The sequence below is a fragment of the Pleuronectes platessa genome, chromosome 12 (genome assembly GCF_947347685.1).
Source record: "Pleuronectes platessa chromosome 12, fPlePla1.1, whole genome shotgun sequence".
Classification (NCBI taxonomy): domain Eukaryota; kingdom Metazoa; phylum Chordata; class Actinopteri; order Pleuronectiformes; family Pleuronectidae; genus Pleuronectes; species Pleuronectes platessa.
Window position 1 is genome coordinate 5,297,387 of NC_070637.1, and position 24,096 is coordinate 5,321,482.

Below are 24,096 nucleotides of genomic sequence, written 5' to 3' on the forward strand. Positions count from 1 at the left end.
TCATGCTTACTCAATTAGTTTCATTTGCTCGCCTGCCAGTGGCATCATACCCTGTTTGCAGAGACGAGCCCAAATGGGCTTTTTCTGCTATTTTTTTTTACGTTTCACTTTTTAGAATTTTGTGGTTTTTTAATTGTGTATTTTAACGGGAAGAAGGGTTTTAGTCATCCGACGTCTGGATCCTAAGGTATGAGAGAAACAAGCTGAGTGAGCCCCTCTGAGACGCCCTGTGTCCGCTGTGAAACTGCTTCCTTCAGTGTTTGGACTGGTTTTAATCAGTTGGTCCGTTTGTTTTGCAGAGGAGACCTCAGAGGAGAATTCAGCTCCTGGTAAAAAAAAACTGGAAAGTCTGACTCCAGTGATGGGGGAAGACGGTAACTCCCGTCGTTACTTTCTGTCAAACTCCTTTAATGTTATGTCTTTAATCAATGTTACGTGAATCATGAGTAACAGTCACATTGTTTTTAAAAATATATGATGCTGTTTGATGTTTAAGCCTAATGTTTTAATTCTATTGGCACCACAAATACCACATATTAGCTCTAGTTTCATTGTGTTGAAGTGTAGAGGCAGAAATCTAACAGAGCACAGTTTCAAAACATGGACACATGAATCCAAAACTATTTGATTAAACGCAACTAAGGATTAATGTTTCTTTTCATGTAAGTTTAGAAAGCCAGCAGCAAACAGCAGGGACCTGGCAGACACTGTCCACATGATGAATCCAACAGATACAAAAAGAAGAGGTGACGCTGCTGTGTTACGAAAAAAAGGAGCGGTCCAGTCTGAGAGTGTGGGAAGAAAAAAAACAAAAACCAGCAACACACTAAGGCAGCAAAGAAGACATAACATACTCCAGAGTATGTACACACAAACACACACTGCCTCCAGGCTATTGTCCTCCACATTTAGGTCAGGTTGCACCTTCACACACACACAAACACACATACTCCCCAGGAGGCTCTCCTCACCTGCAAAGAGGCCAGTTTGGACACAGTGTCAAAGATTAAACCTGTGTTTTATCTCAGAGAAAGGGGCTGCTTGGGGGACAGTGAGTGTGTGTGTGTGTGTTTGTGTGTGTGTGAGTGTGTGTGTGTGTGTGTGTGTGTGTGTGTGTGTGTGTGTGTGTGTGTGTGTGTGTGTGTGTTTGAGCGAGTGTGGTGTGTGTTCACTCAGTCCTTTAAACCAGAGGGCAGAGGGTCACTGGAGAATACACTTTTTTTTCACTCACTCACACACATGCACACGCACAGCTGCCCTTCTCTGTGTGCGCGGTCAAGTAGAAAGGTGGATCTGTGTCAGGTAGCGAGGGTATTTACTGTTACTGACAAAAGGAGGCCGAGAAAACACAGACCCAGCGGGGGGGGGGGGGGGGGGGGAGAGAGAGAGAGAGAGAGAGAGAGAGAGAGAGAGAGAGAGAGAGAGAGAGAGAGAGAGAGAGAGAGAGCATGTGTTAAAAGGGCATAAAACAAAGCTGACAGCTTATTTCTGCAAACCAAAAATAAGACATCAGACCTCTGTGCAGTGCAGGTATGTCATAAACATTTTTTAGAAGACACACACACACACAAGATTTGGATGATTTGGGGAAATACAAAGTTGCAGAAGCAAAAGACAACGGTGTAAAACAGAAATCCAATGAGAGTGTGTGTGTGTGTGTGTGTGAGCGCTTGTGCTGATGAGGAATCAATGGGAGTGTGGCTAAAAAACACCAAAGTCCTGATCTGTGCACAGTCCCGCCAGCTACACTGTGACAGCGGCCTCCAACACACACACACACACACACACACACACACACACACACACACACACACAGAGTCACACTCATTTATCATTCCAAACTAGATCCATCACATCTAAACCAGTAAAAAGCAGCACAACCACATTTTCCTCCAGTTTTTATCCACAAAATGACGGTTCTGTCCAAGTGGAACAAGTGGGGCCGTAAACCAGCATGCACGTACTCCTCCTCTGATCTCGGACAGTTTGATTAAAATGGACATTTTCCTTTAAATAAACATCTGTATTGCTGCTGCCCGCGTGAAACACGACAGCGACTCCCCCTCTGATGCTCACTCCGTCCTGCTTTGAATATCCTCTGTGAGAAGAAGCTGGCGGATTGTAAAATGTTTCTTTCTACAGGTGATTAGATTATCTCCATCTGCGTCTGATTATCTTCATTACTCAGTCAAACAATAACCTGCCTGTTCAGAGAGAGCTCTCTTCTATCTACAGGAACTGGACTTCATGAAGCCATTGATAAAGACGAGAATGATGACTAAGTGTCCAGGAGTGCTCTTCTGTGATCGGGGTCAGCAGATTAGCTAGAGACAGAGGGTGAGAGAGTTTGAAGATTATCTTTTGAGTTTGGGTGGGTTGGGAAACAGCTGGAAGACGGCACCTTGTGCTCTGAGAAACTGGGATTTATATGTATTATAGACCCCAAAAAGTGAATCTGTTAATTGAGAGAAAAATCCTCAAATTCATTGATGATGTAAATAATCCTAAATTGCAGATTTAAATTACCCATACATGGTGGAAAGGCCTCAACGTTTAAAGCGAGGGAGTACAAGCCCTGGAGGGGTGAAAAGGTAAGATCCCTACGAGGCCTTTTTGTTTATCTTTCACTTCTCTTATTTATTTATTTATTTATGAAGTATTTGTGCTCTCCTGCCACACGGCCGGGGGGGAGCGAGGGACCACAGGTGCTCGGGTGAATCCGATGGACATCCGCAATTTATCATTCATACGCCAGTGACGGCAGGCCAGGCCAAAATATGGCATGGTAAACACAAACCATAGATCATTCACAGACACAGATACACACAGACAGCCGCAGTACGCAGATAAACACACACACACACACACACACATACATAAAATATATCTTTGAAGACAGATGCTTTTATGTGAACACGGAGCTGGACGTGGGTCACATCACAACATGCCTCCTTCAGCGTGCTGTAGATATCTTCTTCTTTGCGTCTCTTTATTCCACTTTATCTTTGTCTCTCTTTGGGAAGCTTGTCTCCCTCCCTCACTTTCCCCTTCTTTTTCCTTTTTTTCTCTGCGGATTTCTGGCAGACTAGACACTTAAAAGTGTAGCGATGCCACCCTCCTATTCATGAAAAAAAATAGATCTGGCTTTTTCATCCCTGCGGAGAGCCAACATTTATTTCCCCTGCACAATTATAGCTTTTTGCTTTGGACTTTCGTGCAAAGTCTGAGCACATTCACATAAACAGCCTGGACTCCAACCAACTCATGAACTTACTTCAGTCTGCCTGTCTTTTTTCACAGGTATAAATACAGTGAGGAGATGACAGCAGCCCCCCCACCCAAACCGCCCTGTGCCTCCAAACTTTTAATCCAGGCTTTAGAGGGATATATCTCAGTGGGACATCACTGCTGGCCTGCATCTGCCAGAGAGAGCTGGGAGCTGATTTCTGTGTTTACATAAGATTAGAGCACAGGGAGAAAAGAAGGTAGCCCGTGTGGTTGCTCCGAGCCAAGTAGCTCTCATTTTTAATGCACCAAATACTGCCGAAAACAGCCTGCAGACGCCGGGCTGAGGAGAGATATAGCCAAAGGTAGGAACAATACGTTACACCACTTACTAGCCTAAGGGCTGCTTGTGTGTTTGTGTGTGTGTGTGTGTGTGTGTGTGTGTGTGTGTGTGTGTGTGTGTGTGTGTGTGTACACTTTCGAACAGTGGTCAGGGATCGTAGCCACCAATACAGTTGTAACACTGGTGACTTCTAATAATTCGATATCTCACTTGCAGGACTGCGAGATGTCTCCAGAATGTGATCTTACTATTTAAAAGGGTAAAAATATATTTTAAAAAGTAGTGTCTAATCCAGCAGGATTTAGAATGATCACACAATTTTTACTGCAATTTTAAACTAAGTTTTTCCGCAATAGTCATTTGCTTGTGAAGGATCAGGCTGAACAACGTAAACATCAAGTTTATCAAGGAATTTGAAGATTTTTCTTTGGGGGCACATGCGAGACACTCGTGCACCATACAACAGACAATTAAGAAGGTCAAGGTCTAAATTAAAACAATGAGCTGTTAAGTAGCCAGTTCATCTGCTTTAAAGACCTGGCATGGAGCAAGAATCTTATAAAAATGATCAACACTGTGAGACACAATTTTCATTGTGAGATTTGAACATGAAATTAAAAAAAAGAGTCTGAAATGAGCTGCGTCAGTGGAACTGGACCTCCAACATGGCTGCAGGAGGGCACGTTACATAAGCTGACTGAGCCTGTATTTGCAACATGTGTTTTCAGTCTGAACTTACACGGTAGGTGCAGGTTCATGTTGCATGTACTTTAAGGGCCGACACTGCAAACATGAACTCCACACCACCACTACCACACCCTATCACATGGCACACACACACACACACACACACACACACACCCACAGATATACAGAACATCCAGTATACACCCACTGAACCCTGGTAAATGACATAACCATGTGACAGCTCAAACAGCCAAGCAAACTGCTGTATGCACCATTACAAAATTCTAATGCACATTGTATATGTTTTGGTATCTTCAGGGCGTTATTGTGAAAGTCACATGGTCTGATTTGTGTTTGCATTGGCCACAAACATCAACATGGAATCTAAAAACAGCACTGACACAAATACATGCAAAGACACGGGGAGACGCTGAATCCAATCCTGGAAAATCCACATCAGGAAAATCTTTCTACACTAAACTAAACTGTACCTCTGACATCTACTGGTCTCTGTCCAGGTTAAATACAAAGAGATGAATGATCCCAGGTTATTTTTATATTTAAAAAGTCATCAAAATCAATTGGCTGGAGCCCCAGCTCTGCAACCCTCAAAGGCTCAGCCGTACAGATAGTGGATGGATGTTCAACATTTGGAGAAAAAATCCACATCCTGTAAAACAATTACTTGAATAATCTTAGTTCTAGTTTCAAGATACATAAATGTTGTTAAATAAAGAAAAGCAGAAGCTGTAGACAATGCAACCACTTGAACGTGTGAAGGAGCAGCAAGAGATATCAAATATAAAACACTCTCGTTAAACTTTATACGATACAGTCACACTAAGCTTTCAGCTTTGATCCAATATTAACAATTCTTGGTCAATAAATCAAGATCCTTGGTTTTCTTTGTATTGCTTGTGTGTGTATGAATTCAGATGTGCGAAAAAGAAAAAGAAATCTAAATCCATCTACTTCCTCTTGGAGGTGTGAGTGTATAAGTGTACGGCCTCGTAACTGGTTTAACTATAGACTTTATGGGTTGTTTCCTGCATGTTTGGTATCACATGACTCTCACTTTCCACATGGGACCTTTGAACCTGGCTACAGTGTGTCTCGTACAACATGATAAAATGGAAAAGTACATGTCATTTGTCATTCGTGCAGGAAAGATCAAGCAGCGGTGGGTGCAGTGAGTTTGTGGCAGGTACTGACAGTTACAAAAATCCTTTTATTACGGGACAACAATCTATAAATCCTTAATAAAATAATAAAAACAACATAAATGAAAGTAGATGTAAAGAAAAGAAGAAGAAGAGCCTGAAGTGAGTCAGTCAGCTGCTGTGGCTGCTCGCTGGACAACAAGAGCAGCCGCAGAACAAACAGCAACACAACACTCGTCTTCAAACACAGGTATCAACTCAAGACCCCAGCGCTCAGAGCGGCGGCCCTATCAGTCCAGTGAAAGAATGCTGTGACAGCTACGGAGATAAAAGCTCCCTCCCGCGCTGCAACCAGCACCCACTGACGTGAAAGTGCCCTTCAGCAAGGCATCAAACCCACTGAACCTGCTCGGCGGCCGGCAGCAGCAGCAGTAACCTGACAGTTTACATTTACAGCAAGCGTGTCCCCTCCCCTCCCCTCCCCTCCCTCACTCCTGCTGCACCTCCTGACCCCGGCTGTTGCTGTAAATATAAATGTGCTCCTGCACCGTCAACTCGCTCAGTTACACAAGCAACACTTCCACAAAGGTTAAAAATATGTACATTTTACTTCCTCCTTCTCTCGGCCTTGTCTATCTGTCTTTCACTACGTGCTGCTTTCCTTCTTTCTATCGCTCTGCTTCTCCGAGCGCAGGGCTCGGCAGGTCAGGGGCAGTAGTGGAAATCTGCTGTAATTTCTTTCTTTTTTTTTCTTTGTCGGTGAACAGTTTCTTTTTCATCCTTTCTTTCTTTCTTTCTCTTTACTGCTCTTCATTTTCTATACTTTCTGTCTTTCTTTCGGGTTATAACCCTGCGTTGCACACGTTCCGTGCCAGCAAACCAGTCAGAACTGGTCCTGCTGAGCTATAGGTGTGTGTGTGTGTGTGTGTGTGTGTGTGTGTGTGTGTGTGTGTGTTTGTGTGCAGGTAGACAAAATGAGAATGATAGCTTTTACAGTGAACGTTGACAGTGGGTTAATATGTAGAGCCATGAGTGAGGAAAGATGTGTGTAAATAGCCGTGTGTGTGTGAGTGTGTGGTTGTGTAGCCGCCCCGCCCACCCTATCCACACACACAGACCTATGACACCCATGTCATCAAACAGTTGGATGTCTGCCAAGTTCATCTGTTAATGGACGGCCACCACCAGGACCCAGGCTTTCCTACCTCGCTCTACCCTCCCTCTCTCTCACATCCCCTATCCCCCTAGGGTGCTCTACCCCTATATGCCCTCTCCTCCTCATCCCCCTGTCTCTCCCTCTTTTTCTTCTCTTTTTTGACAGCCCCCCCCCCCCCCCCCCCCCATACACACCCCCACCGCGTCTTTCAACACCTCTCAGCATTGCAGATTGGGGCCTGCATTTCCCTTGTACAGCAAATGATAAACAGTGTGGATATGCACGTGTGTGTGCGTGTGTCCCTTTGTTTGTCTGTGTGCCTCTGCTCTGAATGTGTTACATGCACGCACAAATAAACACACAGGCTACCTTTGAACTTTTCAACAAGCTCAGAACTAAAAAATAGAAGAAAAAATCTAACAAAAGCCAAAAGTGAGCTGAGGTTCCATTAAAATATGTGAGATGAAACAGCGTGTTTAGGTGTGTGGGTTTGTGTGTGTGTGTGTGTGTGTGTGTGTGTGTGATAAACTGTGTTAACTATAGTCCAGAACATGCTGAAACACATCTGCCTTACAACGAAAAAGTGCAGCACTGTCTTTCTTTCTATTTTCTTTCTGACTTGCTTTCCTTTCCAAACCCACTCACACAATTTGATCCTGGATTATTTGTGGCGGGACAGAAGCTCAAGGAATCCCAGTGTCTCTGACTCTTTGCTCTTTATTAAACATGATAAACTTTGTCTTAATTCCTTTACATGTTTGGCTTGTGAGCAGAGGAAAGGTTGAGGGTGACTTTCTCATTCCAGCTTCACTTAAATAATTGTGTGAAGACAGGTTGGTGGAATTTGACACACTGTAAAAACATAGTTGACTTTCTTACTGATGGCGTTCAGAGCTCAGCATTAAATTTAATTAGGACTTTACATGACTCCACTCACTTTACAGTTTAACATTTACACACATTCATACAGTGCAACTATGTGCAGCACCTTCACATATTTTGGGGTTCAGTATCTTGCCCAAGGACACTTCCGCATTCTGAATGGCAAAGACACGGTTCTAACCGCTGAGCCACACCCGCCCATTAAAGCAGTGATGTATTCAAATATATTTATCTCAGATAAAACACCTATTATTGTTTACTTTTCATGCACAAGCAGTGCTTTAAGTTATAACACTGACCACACACCTGCAATATTTGTGCCTATTAATGTATTTATAATCACACACACACACACACACACACACACACACACACACACACACACACACACACACACACACACACACACAACGCCTATTAAGTACATTTTAGCAGTTCTTTATCCATTTTAGGGAGATAAATTATCCATTAGATTTCATCATATCTTACTGGGGCAATTACATCAAGAAAATGATAGCGGGCACAGGATCAATTATGCATGACATTGGCCAAAGACCAAGCATCGGGCAAGAGGAGAGGGCATGTACACACACACACACACACACACACACACACACACACACACACACACACAGACACACACAGACATACTTACACACACACATGAAGAAGAGGAGGATCTCATAGATGTGGCCCATCAGTTCATCTTACTGCCGAAAAAGTTCATACACTTAATAATTTAGCTGTGCTCTGGATACAGTTTCCCAGTTGAATATTAACAACTTTGAAGTGAGTAACAGCAGCCAGAGGTATATAGGGTGTGTGTGTGTGTGTTTGTGTGTGTGTGTGTGTGTGCGTAGAGAGGGTAAAAGAGACCTCAGGAAACGGGCCCTGTGATTCCCACCGGAGACAACCCCTCAAAACACACACACACACACACACACACACACACACACACACACAGGCTGCACGCGCTCACGCTCCTTCCACTCGGCTACGTCCATTACACCGCCATTTGTAACATTGCTTATTTCTGGGCAATTAAGAATTCCTTTTCATCGCTATGAAGGTTCACATATCTCCCTCACAGCGCTTGTACACAAACTGCGGAAGATGTGAGGAAGGAGACAAACGTATGTGTATGTGTGTGTCTTGGGGTTGGAGTTGGGGGGGGGGGGGGGGCTGTCAGAGGAAAGGGAGGGTGAAGAGATGAGGATAAAGGCAACAAAGGGAACTGAAGAAGAAAACATAAGAATTGGTGCCCGCGCCAGTTGTTCTTGTTTGTTACGCCGCTTCCCCATCTTTGTTCTCGTTTTTTTTTTTTATTGTCCAGCATGGTTATTAGCTGAAAATTAATTTGTTTTGTTGACTTTCTTCTTTTGTCTTCCCATTACAAAAAAACTGTGTCAGAACGGGCCGGTTTTGGAGTACAAAGGCAGCACGAAGTGTGTGTCCGCAAGTGAGCGTTCACGCACAGGTGCCTATTTCTTGTGTGTGCTGCGATTTTTCTGCAGAGGACACAACAATGGAATTCATTTTCTCTCCCCCCCCCCCCCCCCCCCCCCCCCCCTCCCACTCCCCCCCTCTACCAACCCGTTTTTTTTCAGAGTTTTCATTCATGTTTACAGAGAAACTCACTTAGGAGGAAGAATCACCATCTCCAAAATGGCAGCCCCAGATAGAGTTAGGGAGGGACGGGAGAAGAGAAAGGAGACGTAGCTGACATCTGTTTGTTCAAGGAGAAACAGAAAGTGTGGTGTGTACGTTTGTGTGTGTGTGTGTGTGGAAGGGGGAGTGTTGCACCAAAAATGAACAGGCTGATGGAGAGAGAGAGACACAGAGACACAGAGACACAGAGAGATGGGCATTGAGAAATCATTTTACCATGTCAAGACCGACATGCACAGGACAGAGCCAGATGGTTTGCATTCGGTAGGTTTTGTGTGTGCATGTGTGTTTGCGTGCATGTGTGTGTGTGTTTGTGACAAGCAGTGTAATGAGTGAACAGACAAGACATCATGTAAATTAAAAATGTCCAATCTCTGGCTCGGCTCTCAAGTCTTCACACAATTAAAGAAAAAAATGCAACTTTCATTTATAAAGCGCACACACACACACACACACACACACACACACACACACACACAGACATATCTCTCACCCAAGGCACAAATGAGAAAACACACACGCACACATATTCACACACACACACAAACACCCCTTGACATGCCGGCTCTGACAAGCGTAGCTGATGTGCACCACGAATGCGCATGGTAATAGGCCAATCAAAAATGCAAAACAATTGGCAATTACTGTGAGGGCCTAATGGTCATTAGAATTTACAACTAGGTAATGAACTAAAGTCTGCCCACTGCATGCATATTCATAAAGCTGTTTGAGCTTTGAAGATTAAAGTAGCGCTTAAAATTCAAATGAGCCTCCGCAAATTATCGAGAAAAGTCAGTGCTGCTGCTGCCGATGGGTGTGTGTGTGTGTGTGTGTGTGTGTGTGTGTATGTATTTATGCGTGTAATTTTTTTAAAGGAATTAATAAACAGTGTATTCCTCGGCATCTGCAGCCGGAACAAGTGTAATTATGGGGTTGGGCATAGCAGATATTTGTGACATCATGAGAGTCGTTTTAATTACAGAAGTGTGTACATATATATATATATATATATATATATATATGTGGTGTATAAAAATATATATATATATATATTACAGGAAATCTGGCCTGCAAATTGAAAACACCGGTGTCAGGATGTGATGAAATTACTAAAGATGCGATGCTATATTGAGGCCAGATCAAAGAATTCCACACACCAGTGGTTCCCAACTTTTTGGGCTTTGGTTTCCACCAACAACCCCATCACCAGTGTTATGAAGGCCTATGTTTATTAGGTTTGAGTGATCATTTCCTCTGCTTTTAGTTGAACCAATTTCAGATGGTCATTTATTCTCAATGAAACAAAACAAAATAAAGAAACATGATTTGGTGAGGTAGAAATCTTTTTTTTTTTAATCTTATTAATCGTTTTGTCACTTTTGTCGGTTGTGCACATGCACGGTTGTGCACTGGGGCATCTTTGTGAGTTCTGTGTGTGTTTAGTGCCTGACCTCAGGTTAGGAACTACTGTGCCAAAGAGTGCAGTAGAAGAATCCACATTATCACCATTGTCATTTGACACACACTCATATAGGCACAGACAAACATAGACAAATACACACACACACACACACACACACACGGTGAAAAGGGTCATCAACGCCTCCCACAGCTCAAGGTGACGTTTTCAGATTGGTTTTGTCCAACTGAGAGTCCAAATCAGGAATAATCACATGGGAGATGTCGTTAACGTTGTCTAGTCTGTTTGCAATGAGCTGTACGTTTACAAAAAAAACGTCCTGCCTGAGATCGGAGGAATTACATATGTTATCCTGCTTTGAGGATGTATTAGACTTAATTTGGCAAAAAAGATGCTTTACATCTGCTGAGCAGAAGGATGTAGGTGGTGGGAGGGAGAGGAAGACCCTCACCGTGCCAAAATAAAAGACTTCGACCAACTCATACGGTATGTACTCTACTTTATCAACACACACACACACACACTTGCAGCGTGTGTGTGTGTCTACAGTTGTAGTAGTAGTTCAGCCAAACGGGAAACATGAAACCAGAGCAAGGAGCCAGGCCCCTCTACACATACTGGCCGCACACACACACACACAAACACACACACACACACACACACACACACACACACACACACACACACACACACACACACACACACACACACACACACACACACACACAAACACACACACACTGCCAGCTCAGCCCTGGCACACTTAACCAGCGGATGTCCTGCATGCATCCACAATGCCAGCACACAATGCCAGCACACACACACGTACACACACACACAAGCACAAAAAAAACAAAATATAAACAAACATACTTACACATACATACATATGACATGTATGTAGGCATGTTGTTATGGCAGGTGCATAAAAAGAGACTGATGAATGAACAGATATTGAGCCAATGGGATTTGAACATATGTGTGTGTGTGTGTGTGTATGCGTGCGTGCGTGCGTGCATGCGTGCTTGTGTGTGTGTGTCGAGCTAGTCTGTAATCCAATGGCCTATATAAATAAGCTTTGTAGAGTATAAACAGTTTTATGAACAGGCCTTCAACATAATAAGAGAGTTGAGTTACACGTGCACCCCATGAGCAGACCAGTGTGTGTGTGTGTGTGTGTGTGTGTGTGTGTGTGTGTGTGTGTGTGTGTGTGTGTGTGTGTGTGTGTGTGTGTCACGGGAATAAACACTCACACACAGCGAACAGCGAGGGAGCCAAAAACAGCAGCTTTCCCTCTCACCACCAAGGAGTAAATGTAGCGTGGATGTCGAATCACTCGCATAAACACAAAGAGCCAGATCAATAAACAGTCCTCCATCAGCGAGCGCGTACAGTAGTCGGCTTGACGTCACACACATCACCCTACACACTGCCGCCGCCGCTGCAAATAGTGCAAACAGGGAAATAACACATGGTCGTTTTAATGTCTTATTGTTCTCTGCTGTTGTCATTGTGTCGGGATGCTTTGCCGACCGCCGCAGCCTGGGAGATCTTTTGTTTTCTACAGATCCGTCTCCATCATCCGGTCGTCGTCGCCGCGGCGTGTTTGTGCCGCACTTCCCAGGGACCGGCTGTCAATCAAAGCGTGTGGGCAGCGTGATGTCTTTCCCTTGGATTTTTTTTTTTTTTCCCTTTTTTTCCCCCCCCCGCCCTTTGATGTTGTTGTTGTTGTCTGCTCATCCGTGGTGGAGGTGGTGATGGTGATTGCTGCCCATGCCTTTGCTCGTCTTCTATTTATTCTGAACTCTCCCTGCATGCAAACCACCGCCGCGCAACCAGGGTACTTGTCTGAGAAAGACTCGTCGGATTCTGTTTTTAAAGGTTTGCATTTTGTAACTTTTGTCAATATTAAATCATATATTGCCTTGATTGATATAATTGTCATTGTTAAAGGAGGCAGACGGTAAATAGAGTAAAAGGAAGTACATTTTCTCATGCCCCGCTCCTCTTCTATTCCAAACCCACTGAAAATGTAAAAAGCATCACTTCCTGTGTCACCAGGCTGTTTTGCAGAGTGATAATAGCATCTATTTTGCGACGTTAATCCATATGAAATAATTTGCTAAATGATTAGTGTGATGCGCACGGGAAAAACAAAACATCCACCAAAATTAAAAAAACTATTGATCCCCACAGGGAGACTGTTTTCTCCAGAACAACTACTCCCATAATTATGACTGTATCACACCAGGAAGTCAGATGACAGAGTAGTGACGACGTCTCTGTTTCTATGACAGTCATGTGAGGCGGATGAATTTCACACAGCAGACTGACGTGTGTTTCTCTCGAACCTAACCAAGCAGTTTTTGTCAAACCGAGACCATTCCATAATCTTAACCTCCTGTCTGCTGCACCAGCCGCAGGTTCTCTCCGCTGGGTCGTATCTGAGGTCAGGGATTAACTACCTACATGGTCACTTAGGCTGGAGGAACTGTTTCCACAGGGAAACTCTCTTTCCTCTTCTCTATCCCTCTGCACAGAAAGGTCAACAGTCTCATTAAAGGTCAATAGCTCTGACCCTCTCCATTGTCTTGCCCAGAGGAACATCAGCAGTTCCTAGGTCAGCTCAGACAAATTTTAAGAGGATTCTCCGATAAAAGATCAGTTAACTCATCTGTGTTCATTCTACAACGCCTGACAAAAGAGTGGTATATAGACTTCTGTGGCTATGGAGGAGCTTTGTAAAGTCCGGGAAAATGAAGTCTGAGGCTGCAGAGTTTTAAAAATGTAGGCGTTCACGGGACGAGGAGGATTAAAAGAATATATTAGCTGCATTATGGAAAATGTAGGATGCATCGTTTGTGAAGCTCGACCCATGATCAGGACCAAGAGACGGGATATATCGCTTTCTCCTGCTTTGATTTTTGACGATTCCTTTTTCAGTCCGCCTCTCGTGGGCCCTGGTAACTTCATCAAAGTGCAATATTCAATTACTGAAGGAGGGAAGAACCAGGACGGGAAAAAAGAAATACATTTCAATTTAGCTTTTGAATGCTGCTGCTCTAATACGAGGGTGTGTGTGGGTCTGTGTGTGGGTCTGTGTGTGTGTGTGTGTGTGTGTGTGTGTGTGTGTGTGTGTGTGTTACATCACAAACAGGATAAGGGATAAATCAACAGGCTCACAGGTCTGGACTTCCCCCAGCACAAGTTAGAGAAAAGCAGGTTTGAACTCAAATAGGTGAAGTGCCCCACATTCTATTCTCAACAATACAAACCACTTATTTTTTTTAAGAGTTTCCCCGAATTTTGTCACAGTAATCAATAGTTTCGCCGATACGCAGCTCACAGAGGGTTTGTTTCTTTTTTACCTTTTTTTTTTGCAAGCGCAGAATATAAAACATTGGCCTTGGTGACAGATTATTAGCTTCTCCAGTCATTCCTGCGGCCCAGCTGAATTCGTTATCCAGCCACTGGTATTTCTCAACACAAAGGGTGGTGTTTACATTCAGAAAAAAGCTCCGTCAAAATGCCAACGCAGTCAGATTGTCGGCGCGCTCTGGGAGAAACGCAAGAGTTCAAATGCTGCACTTGAGTCCACTAAATAAAATCTTACACGTTGGGGGGAAAAAGAGGGAGACAGACAGAAAAAAGGGAGAGCAACAATAGATTAGTAATGGCAGCCAGTGTGTGAAATCTCTTTGTAGGCTGGTCGGGATGTGCTACAGCATGAAAGCACGCATACCAAACATACTGTAATTGACTCAGTATGAACCGGCTGTCCCGGATTTGCATTGACTGCTAATGTTGCAGTGGGAGAGAGAGAGAGAGAGAGAGAGAGAGAGAGAGAGAGAGAGAGAGAGACATGTGAGCCAAAAGAGAAAGTAGAAAAAAAAGAAGGAGATGAGTGAGAGAAGAGACATGAGCTAGAGAGACAGAGAGAGAGATCTGACACCGAGCCAGACAATAAACGGGTGTTAAAAATGCACTAATGTGTATTGAGGTGCGTGGCATTAGCCGATGATGATAAGCTAATTGCTAATCACTAGATCATAGACTAACAATGAGGCTCAAAGCCAGGACCACTCTTCAGTGGAATGACCCGACGAGCGAGGGAGGGGAAACCAGATATTTTAGAGACAGAAAAAAAAAGTGCGTCTGGTAAAAAAAGACTCTCCAAAAATATCTGGATCTGTCATCACACACAAGCTACGATAACATCTCTGGTAATGAGCTAATATTGGTGGGCTAATATAGAGTTTATCGCAAATCACTGGTCAATAAGATGAATAATCGCGTGCACTGGCCGCGTATCAATTTCAGCTCATTAACACACATATTATCGCTGATTTTTCCACAGAGGACAGGATTAAATTCTTGATGCTAATTATGAGAAATCAGGCGGCAAACTGGACAGCAGAGATCGCATGGGCTCTGGAAGTAATCCACGGAGAATTAATTCTAAATTTTCAATTTTCAAGCCAAGATTTTTTTCTTTTTTTTTTAAAATCACATCCACTTTTCGTTTAAAAGGAAAAGAGGGAGAGGGAGATGGCCATTCACACACACACACACACATGCAAACCTCTCTCTTTTGAGACATACATTAGTGATGCTGTTTCTGAATGAGGGGCGCCTCAGGGATTATAATCAGAATTTTCATCTCAGTCAGGGATTAATAGAATAAATGGGCAAGAGAGAGAGTACTAACCGTGTATGTGTGTCTGTGTGTGTGTGGGCGGGTATGCTTCCTTTTTGCATGGCTGATCGGCATTTTGCCTGTACAGTGCTCTCTCTCAGACACACACACACACACACACACACACACACACACACACACACAGACACACACACAGGTAATGTCTCGGCTCCCTCGATCGGAGCTGTTTGATATGTAAATAGCAGCGATCCGGCACAAGTCCAACGCTTTGTGTTCCTCTGAGCCTCGCAGCAGCCGGAGCAGCTCTGCAGCCCCCTGACCATAAACGCTGATACACATTTCACAACAAACAGCCACACACACATGCACACACACACACACACAGCCATCACATTACACAGGCAGATGCATGCAGGAAAAAAAACAGGCGACATTTGTCGAGATGAAGGATAAGATGTCCGATTTCCTGCAACATGAGCTGAAAAATACTCCCTGGGTTATTCAAAGAAGTCTTGTTTGATTATTCGTATATTGTTATCATAATTATTATCAGGATTAGGAAGTAAATCCCTCGAAATTTAGGAGGAATTGAAAATTATGCGTTTGGGTGACATATTTTTACCGATTAAAATCACTAGAGATTGAACACTGACATTAAAACCTAACCCCAAAAGAAATAATGTTACTTTAAAACCGTGAGGACAATGTAAAATAAACGGGCATATGTAATATCTATGGGGTAAAAAAAAAAAAGAGGAATGAACTGATCAATTTTCTAAATATTCCATACATTCTTTAAGTGCATCTCACTGAGGCCTCACACACTGTGAGTAAAAGCTACGAGACACACACCATGCAAGGCATTGATAAATAAGAAATACACACACACACACACACACACACACACACATTCTTCACTCTGCTCCTTTTTTTGTCATTAGGAATGCTTCTGGATGGTTTTAATCGCAACTGAAATTCCAGCGGATTTTTTTTTTTTTTTTTATGTCTTTCACATATTTACTTCACCGTGACAGTTTGGGGTCAATTAGGATGAAAGCTGGGGTCGATGTGGTGGAGGAGGAGGAGGAGAAGAGGGAGGAGGAGGAGGAAAATACTGGCTTTAATTATCGGCTACCAGAATTAACATGTTGCGTAAATTCAGGAGGTGAGCTGGTGTTTGTGCTGGTGTGTGTCCAGCGGCCGAGAGAACATCCAGGGGACGGGACGTAAATGAAACGATGAATTCATTGCGGAGATGGACAGTTTAAGATCTGCTCCTTTTTTTCCTCGACGGGCTGAACGTCTCAAACAGCAAACATTTAATAACACTCGGCCTGTCTGCTGCTCAGCTTGACGTCAACGTCGGACAAGATATATAGCGCTGCGGCCCTGTTTTCTTCTCCTCTCTGAGTGTACAGCTGTTCCTACCAAGACGTTCCCACACACAACGCTATTGAAGCAGCCAGACGCCTGTATTATGATGTAAATCGCTCTAATAACCCAGTTTAGCTGGTGAGTGTCTGAGTGTGAGAGAGTTTGTGTGTGTGTGTGTATGTGTGTGTAGGGGTGTGTTTGTGTGTGTGTGTGTGTGTGTGTGTGTGTGTGTGTGTGTGTGTGTCTGTGTGTGTGTGTGTGTGTGTGTGTGTGTGTGTGTGTGTGTGTGTGTGTGTAGGGCTGTGGGTGTGTGCCGAAACATATAATCGCAGCCGAGAGAGACAAGCAGGTTTGACTTTTAAAAAAGATGCACGCTCTCAAGTTGCATTAACTCCTTCCAGCTGACGCATAGTGTCTCCCGAGAGACAAAGGTCAAAGGTCAAAAACATCTTTAATTGAGACCCATTTTCTCCTCGGTTTCCCTTCCAGTAACTGTAGATTTTAATAGTGGGAAGTGAAATCTGAAATGATCGGCGAAAGCTTCCTGCAACTCCCTGTGCTTATTTCCACTTACGCATGAACGCAAATAAATTTAAAAAAAAGACAAAGTGAAAAACAAACTACAACATTTGTGATTCCTGAGCTGCGTTCAACTAGCTAAGTGATAAATAGTGTGTTTTTGCTTGTGTGTTTCTGCTGCTCTATTCCCCCCCCCCCCCCCCCCCCCCCCCTCTCACTCTGTAACAGCTAATTTAGTACAGGCAGCCCGCCACTAAAAACTACTGCTAATTAAAATTCACAAGAAGGAAAAAAAGAATGGCACTGCAACAAATAATTAGTGGTGTTAAGACGCTTTAAATAAATGACTTTCCCTCCATGAGTAAAACTCAAACTGGCTTTTCCCTCGCTGCTCTCGGAAGCTTCTCGCGACGGAAGGGAAGAGTTGAAATTAAATCGTGTATTTTACCTATGAAATTTGGTTAGAAGATAAAGTCAGAGAAAGAAAAGAATGAGAGAGATGGAGAGCTGGGCTGCATTTAGTTGGGTAAGATGTGGCAGTGGAAGGGGGGGGGGAAACCACACCGAGAGCGGGACACATCTGGTAGGGCCACATGAGAGAGAGACTCGCACACACACACACATACGTACGCACACACACACATTCTGCGCACCCAATCCCAGGAAGAGGCTACAGTTACTCCCCAGACTGAAAGTCACACACAAAAACACTCCTTCAACCAGTTCTAGTGATACCCCTGCATCTACACACACAAACAAACACACGTACACACACACACATCTCCAACTGCACTAAAACACTGACCAGTTGTACCACAAAGTCAAGGTCACCCGTGTCTGTTTGCATGTGGGATTTGGTCACCATGGTCAAAAGGGCGAAACTGGGCAAACTGGGAGAACACACACAAACCATCTCTCCCATGCACACATTCAAACACGCACAAAGACGTACACCCTCACACACAATATCTGCGTTGAATTCATTGAATCGGGTCAAAGACGGGTTCGTTATATTTTCTTACATTCTCTCTCGCTCCTGCTCTCTCACTAACACGTACAAACTTCCCTCTACGCGAGTCAGTACACAAAAAGACCAAACAGACACACAGACACAGACACACACACACACACACAGACAGACAGAGACAGCTATCCTAAATCAAACCAGTGTGCGTGGTTTTGTGTCATCTCTGAAAGAGAACGGAGGCGTATTCTCGTAGGTTTCCTCCCCACCTGTGACGTCCCTTTGTTGTTGTTTGTCTGACACCCACCCTCAAGCAAATCTCAGCCAATCACATTTCCTGCCATTCGTGTGTTCCACCAAAAACATTCTCAGACGACTACAGCCCCCACAAGGCATGGAGGAACACTCGTAGGCAACACGTATCCTAGACTGCAGACTATGCTGGCTTGTTGGACAACAATGCACGTACACACAATGCATCAGTGAAACATCAGCAAGGACCTGACGTTGTAAAAAAACACACACAACCACAATCATCCAGCCATCCAGGGCAACACACACGACCAAAATGACAATGTGCCGATAAGAAAAGAAGAATCTGGACCCGGACTGCTTCTTCCAAACTGCAGGAGAAGGTTTATGCCGGGACAAGTTACATTTCAGAAAGGGTTTGAGGGAAAGACTGAACTACTTATCATCTGTGTCTTTGTTCTGTCAGATTCTAATCTGAATTTACCCCACATAAGCAGATACACATCTGACAGCCCTTGCTTCAGTAAAGCTGCTGTGTCTTTGTGCAGCTGTTGTTGTACAAATCCAGCCAGAGGTGATCAGTGTTGGCAGGTGTGAGAGCAGCATTATTACCTGGGAGGGGCTCCTGTTTCGGAAAAATCCCTCTGGGCAACAAGAACCGGTCATCGTCATCGTCTGCCAGCGTGGCCTGGACGCCCACTTCCACAGGCCTGCGACTGCGATTGCGCAGGGGATTCATGGCAGGGGACGGGGTGAGGGCCAGGCCTGGGGAGGGCGAGGGGGGCTTGTCCAGCCCACGGCCCACGGGCAGGCAGGGCGGCCCATGGCATCGCTTCCTCTTGTGCTCAATGAAGAGCAGGATGTCCGCCAGGGGGAAGGTGGCCTGGCATTGGCCGCAGGTCAGCAGGTCCTGCTCCAGAGACGGGTGAGCATCATGACCCAGTCGGGCTAGCCGGCCCACGGTGGAGCCCGGGTGATGCCCGTTGAGGCTGCTGCTCTCCTCAGAGAGCTCCGAGCAGCGCTCCGACAGCTCCTCCGATGAGACGATGGCCGCGGAGAGGGGCTCGGCTGCTGGTGAGGCAGAGGGGGGGAACGAGCAGGGAGGAAGAGGAAGATGGGAGGGTGAGAGAAAAGAGAGATTTCAAAAAAGCGTAAATGAGAAGTTGACACTTACTCTAAGCAGAAAAAAACAACATGTTTTTATTTTCTATTTCTCATCTGTAATTTAAACCTATTGATAAAGGCATTTGTCGGAATGGATGACAAGGAAGAGTCTGATTCTGTCTCTCAGAGGATGAGATTTAAGAGGCTGAGCTAAATGAAAGCCTGCCATGTGGTACACACAATAAGGGGGTGAGAAAATGTGCCTTGTAATGAGAGAAATGCATGTAATGCAGGGAAAATGATTACAATGCAAACAGATCTGGAACACACATCATAAGAATAAATGGTGGGAAATAATATCCTGAATAGCTGCAAAGCTCAAATCAGATTCATCAAAGATAACAATTTCATACCCAATGAAAGGGGAAACTTAGAAAATGATGGTTCCACACAGCGTTCACCAAAACACTAACTATAAGGATGAGTTTCACTTCCCTGACCTTGTTTGTACAGGGTTTGATCCTGTAATCAGCAGAAGGGAAACTGTCACAAACATGTCCAACACATGTGCTGGGATGAAGGGGAGAGAGAGCAGGCGGAGCAGAGAGAGCGTGTGTCAGGGAGAAGAAAAACTCTTCCCCCGCTCTCACTTACATGTGCCCGACTTATAGTTCTTGGATACCGGCTGCTTGTACAGCGGGAAATCGCCCCCGAAATGAGCTGTTCAACCCGATTCCCCACCCCTCCGAGGCCGGATTAACTCCTGACTACTTTTTTAAGGAGCCTTTTGTCAGGCTCAGTGGAGGAAGATGAGTGTGAACAGAGCGGCCCGCTGAATTAGACGAGTGAAACGGGAGAACATAATTCACTGTCCCTCTTTTAAGGAAAATCTTCCAGTCCAAGGTGAAGAGTCTGACTCTGCGCTAGCCGCCTAATGCATGTTGACCTTCTTTACTCAGCAGCCAATTTCACATTTTAATGAACTTAAAACCACTGAGAATCAAAAAATAGATTTTAATTTTCACCGTCTGGGTGATTGGTACAGATTTTGTCTGATAAAAGGGGATGGGGTTTCCGGTGCATGCATGTGTAACAAAGTGTGTGTGTGGGGGAATGTGCGAGTGTGTGAGCGTGTGTGTGTGTGTGTGTGTGTCTGAGAACGAGAGTAAGAGAGGGAGAGAGAAAGAGACAGTGAGCTAGAGAGAGAGAGAGAAACAAGAGAAAGAAAGGGGGAGATAGCGTCTGAATTTGGACGACATCCCCTCAAGGAAATATCACTTGAACGCTGCAATCCTGCGCGACATCTGTGCGCAAACTGGGACATGGAGACAACATGAAAAATTCCTGGCTTGCACCAGCTCCACCACCACCACCCCCCCATCTCCCCTTCCTCCTCCCGTACCCCTCTCCACTTTGATTTAACTTCAGGTCAGCACAACGCCACACAGGGGGCATTAAATTCCCCAAAAATAAAACAAGAAGAAATAATTCAAGAAAGCTGGATGAGCCCCTCACTTTTACAGTTGAGCTGACAAGCAGATATCCAGGGTTTGATAAAACGTTTTGTTGCTAAATATGGTTTAAAAAAAAAAAAAAAAAAAGGTTTTCATGCAAAGAGTTCAATAAAAAGTGGAACACATATAAATCTCTTATTTGTATCTATTTTTAAGGCAGGGCAGCTAAATGGAATAATGACGGATTGTGTGTCTACACTCAATTCACATATCAACACTTCAGATACTAATCACATTTCCTGGAGGAGAGAGAATAAAACTAAAAGGTGTAAATGTCCTCTCAATTAGAAATCATTTTATCAAACAGTTTGTTAAATGTTCCACCTGACGATGGACCCTCTAAGAAATGCACAACTAAAAAACTTAGCAGCTGCACTCTCTGAAACTGAAATCTGTAATTTATGTCCATTGTGTCGAAATGTGGAAATCAACCATTATATCAATTATTGTGGAGGAGGAAATGTAACAGTGGAAAACACTGATGAGCATATCATTGAGATGTGATAGATTACAAAATATGTCGTGAAAATGTAGAATTGTGAGAAATGTAGAAAATCAAAATATGGGACGATAAACAAGAAGACCAGAAGGGCTGGATGTTTGCTTGAGAGACACAGGCCTGAAATCTGAGCTCCACTGGTAACAAATGTGAATCTATATGAAAAATGAAATGTGTGTGGCGCGTGTGGTTGTGTATGCCAGTGTGAGTCCGTGCGCTTGCGGTGTAAGGTTTAATGGGAGGAGGGGGTGAAAGGCGAGGTCTGCAGGAATATTACAGGGAAGCTGCATATGCTGATTTGCCGCCTGCATGTTGTTGAGATGTGAGGAACAAAAAGGGAGACACTGTGAGGAGAAAAGTGGATTTTAAGGTAATTAAAGAGGAATGGTGAATTCGGCGATGGGGTCCCCCTCAATCCTCCCCCCGACTCCCCCGCCTCCCCCGTGTCCTGCCTCTCGTGCACTCTCCCTTTATTCGGAGGAGATCGCCAAATAGTAGCCCGTGTAGATAGGGGTTGCGGTGAAACTGATCAGGTTCAAGTTCAGCGCTGGGTTTTCTGATCGCGCTCTGCCTCCTAGCGACGGCTCATGGCCATGGTGACTGAGCTGTCACCCAGCCGCTGCCACACACACACACACATACACACCCACACAATCACACACAAACTCACTCTCTTTCCAAAGCAAATACAGGCGACAGCTAGTCAACATATCGAAACATGATCAAGCAACGGTGCGTAATCATGCCCAAATATATTCTTGATTTATGTTTGGAGCCACTTGCAGAGCCGCTGAAACGCTCCGGAGAGGCGCACGGCACCGACACATGGTGCGCTGATAAACGCCACTTTGGCTCTCGCCCCGCAGTTTCCAAACACACTCATCTGCACTAGTGGGTCTCTATGAATCCAGTTCACTAAAATAATTACGCTGAAAGTTTGTGGGAGAAGAAACGCCGTGCGTAAAAACGAATCCTCAACTAAACATTTGCTGGAATCCGCTTGCTTCTCCTCACACGCTGCAGCCGCACTCTACCTGGTATTTGTGTCTCACCTTACATGTGCAAGAAGCAACGTAATCTTTAGTTACATGTTTGCTGTTGTATAAAACAGGACTGTGCTTTCTGTTGTCCTGTTGCTGTGTCTCTTACTCTGAGCTCCACAGACTCTGGAGTGTTTCAGGAAGAGAAGCTCTCGTCTAAACTAAACAATAAACATGCCTTTACATAGGAGGCATGAGGAATTTTTTTAAGTGTGTAAAACAAATCGATCTGTGTTGTGTCTGCTGCCGATAGAGGAAGGGACAGTTGTAAAACACTTTTTCCCCCATCGATCCAAACATACACCTCCAAGTTGTTGTGTTTATGTTTGTTAGTTTTTTTTTTTAAAACAATCCCAAAATAGAAGGAGGGAGCAGATGAAACCTGCACAACTATCAGACAAATATTCCGGTGGGGGAGGTAAGGGTGAGGAGAGGGGGTCGATCCTCCACGAAACCTCCGCGGAGAGGACGCGCTCTGATACCGGGAGCCCCGCGCGTCTCCGCTGACCGGGGCGACCGTGGGGGGCACCGGAGCCACAGCCAGCGAGTGCACGTTACAGCCCGTGAACGCAACGTGTACCAGAGAAGGTACAAACCGACACACAAAACTTTTTTCTCTGTCTTGCGAGAGGGGGATATCCGAGCGGCTTTTTACGCACGAGGATGTCGCACTTTCTCTTCACGGTGTTAAGTCCAGTTGACCGCGGGTCCGAGCGCAGCGTCCGGTGTCCACAAGCTCCTGCGCTGCTGCTGCGTCCCCCCCCTCCCCGTTTGCTGAGTGCATTGAAAAGGAGCCGGTAATGTGACAATTGTGTTTCTTTCCTTTTTCATCTTTACTTACGCGAGAAGTCCCGTTTGCTTAAGTGCTGGGGTTTGCCTTGCTTGCGGCGAGACATGGTTGCTGGCGGCGGCGTTCAGCGCGGATCACATCGGGGAGAGCCGGGGTTACAGAGGAGACTCCGGTGGGGCAAGAAAATATCTTCATCCAACGCGTCTGACATCCACGGGAGCAAAATGTAAAAAAATAAAAAATAAAAATAAATTAGAAATAACACAAAGATGGCGCGGAGGCGAAGATGGATCGCGGGATCGCCGTCATGGCTTTTTTGAGAAAGGAGAGCTGAGGAAAAAAGAGAGAGAGAGTGAGAGAGAGGTGGATGGAGAGAGAGAGCAAGAGAGAGAGAGAGAGAGAGAGAGAAGGGGAGAGAGATGGAAAAAATGGCAAAAGCCCCCCCCCCCGCTACCACCCCTCCCCTCACCCCCCCTCACCCCCCTCCCCTCTGAGCCGTGCAAGTTCAAGTGCACGGACGTGACGTTCCGGGCGAACTTGAACGTCAGGCGGTGGACGGACACCCGACATACAAAAACATGGGCAGGGCTGAGGCACCCGAGTGGGAGTGGGAGTGGGAGGAGGGACGGACGGGACGCGCAATAACAACACCAATGGACGGTCATTAGAGAGAGAGAGGGGGGGGGGGGGCATGGACATGAGAAATAGACACGGTGGAAGCCAATGGACACAGAGATCAGGGGGCCGGACAAGAGGCATTTGGAGGGAGGGAGGAGTGTGTGTTTGAGAGAGAGAGAGAGAGAGAGAGAGAGAGAGAGAGAGAGAGAGAGAGAGAGAGAGAG

The 24,096-nt window shown here is 45.0% G+C and overlaps 1 protein-coding gene across 1 annotated transcript in view; it reads right to left on the bottom strand.

The window, feature by feature from the left end:
* bcl11aa (BCL11 transcription factor A a) overlaps nucleotides 1-23,694 on the bottom strand; it is a 49,537-nt gene extending 25,843 nt beyond the window's left edge. Inside the window, exons 1-2 of the mRNA XM_053436515.1 lie at nucleotides 23,306-23,694; nucleotides 18,920-19,378 (exon numbers count right to left, since the gene is read on the bottom strand). Of these exons, the coding sequence (XP_053292490.1) occupies nucleotides 18,920-19,378; nucleotides 23,306-23,360 (514 nt within the window). The 5' untranslated portion in view covers nucleotides 23,361-23,694. The remainder of the gene's footprint in view (nucleotides 1-18,919; nucleotides 19,379-23,305) is intronic.
* Nucleotides 23,695-24,096: the final 402 nt, after the last annotated feature.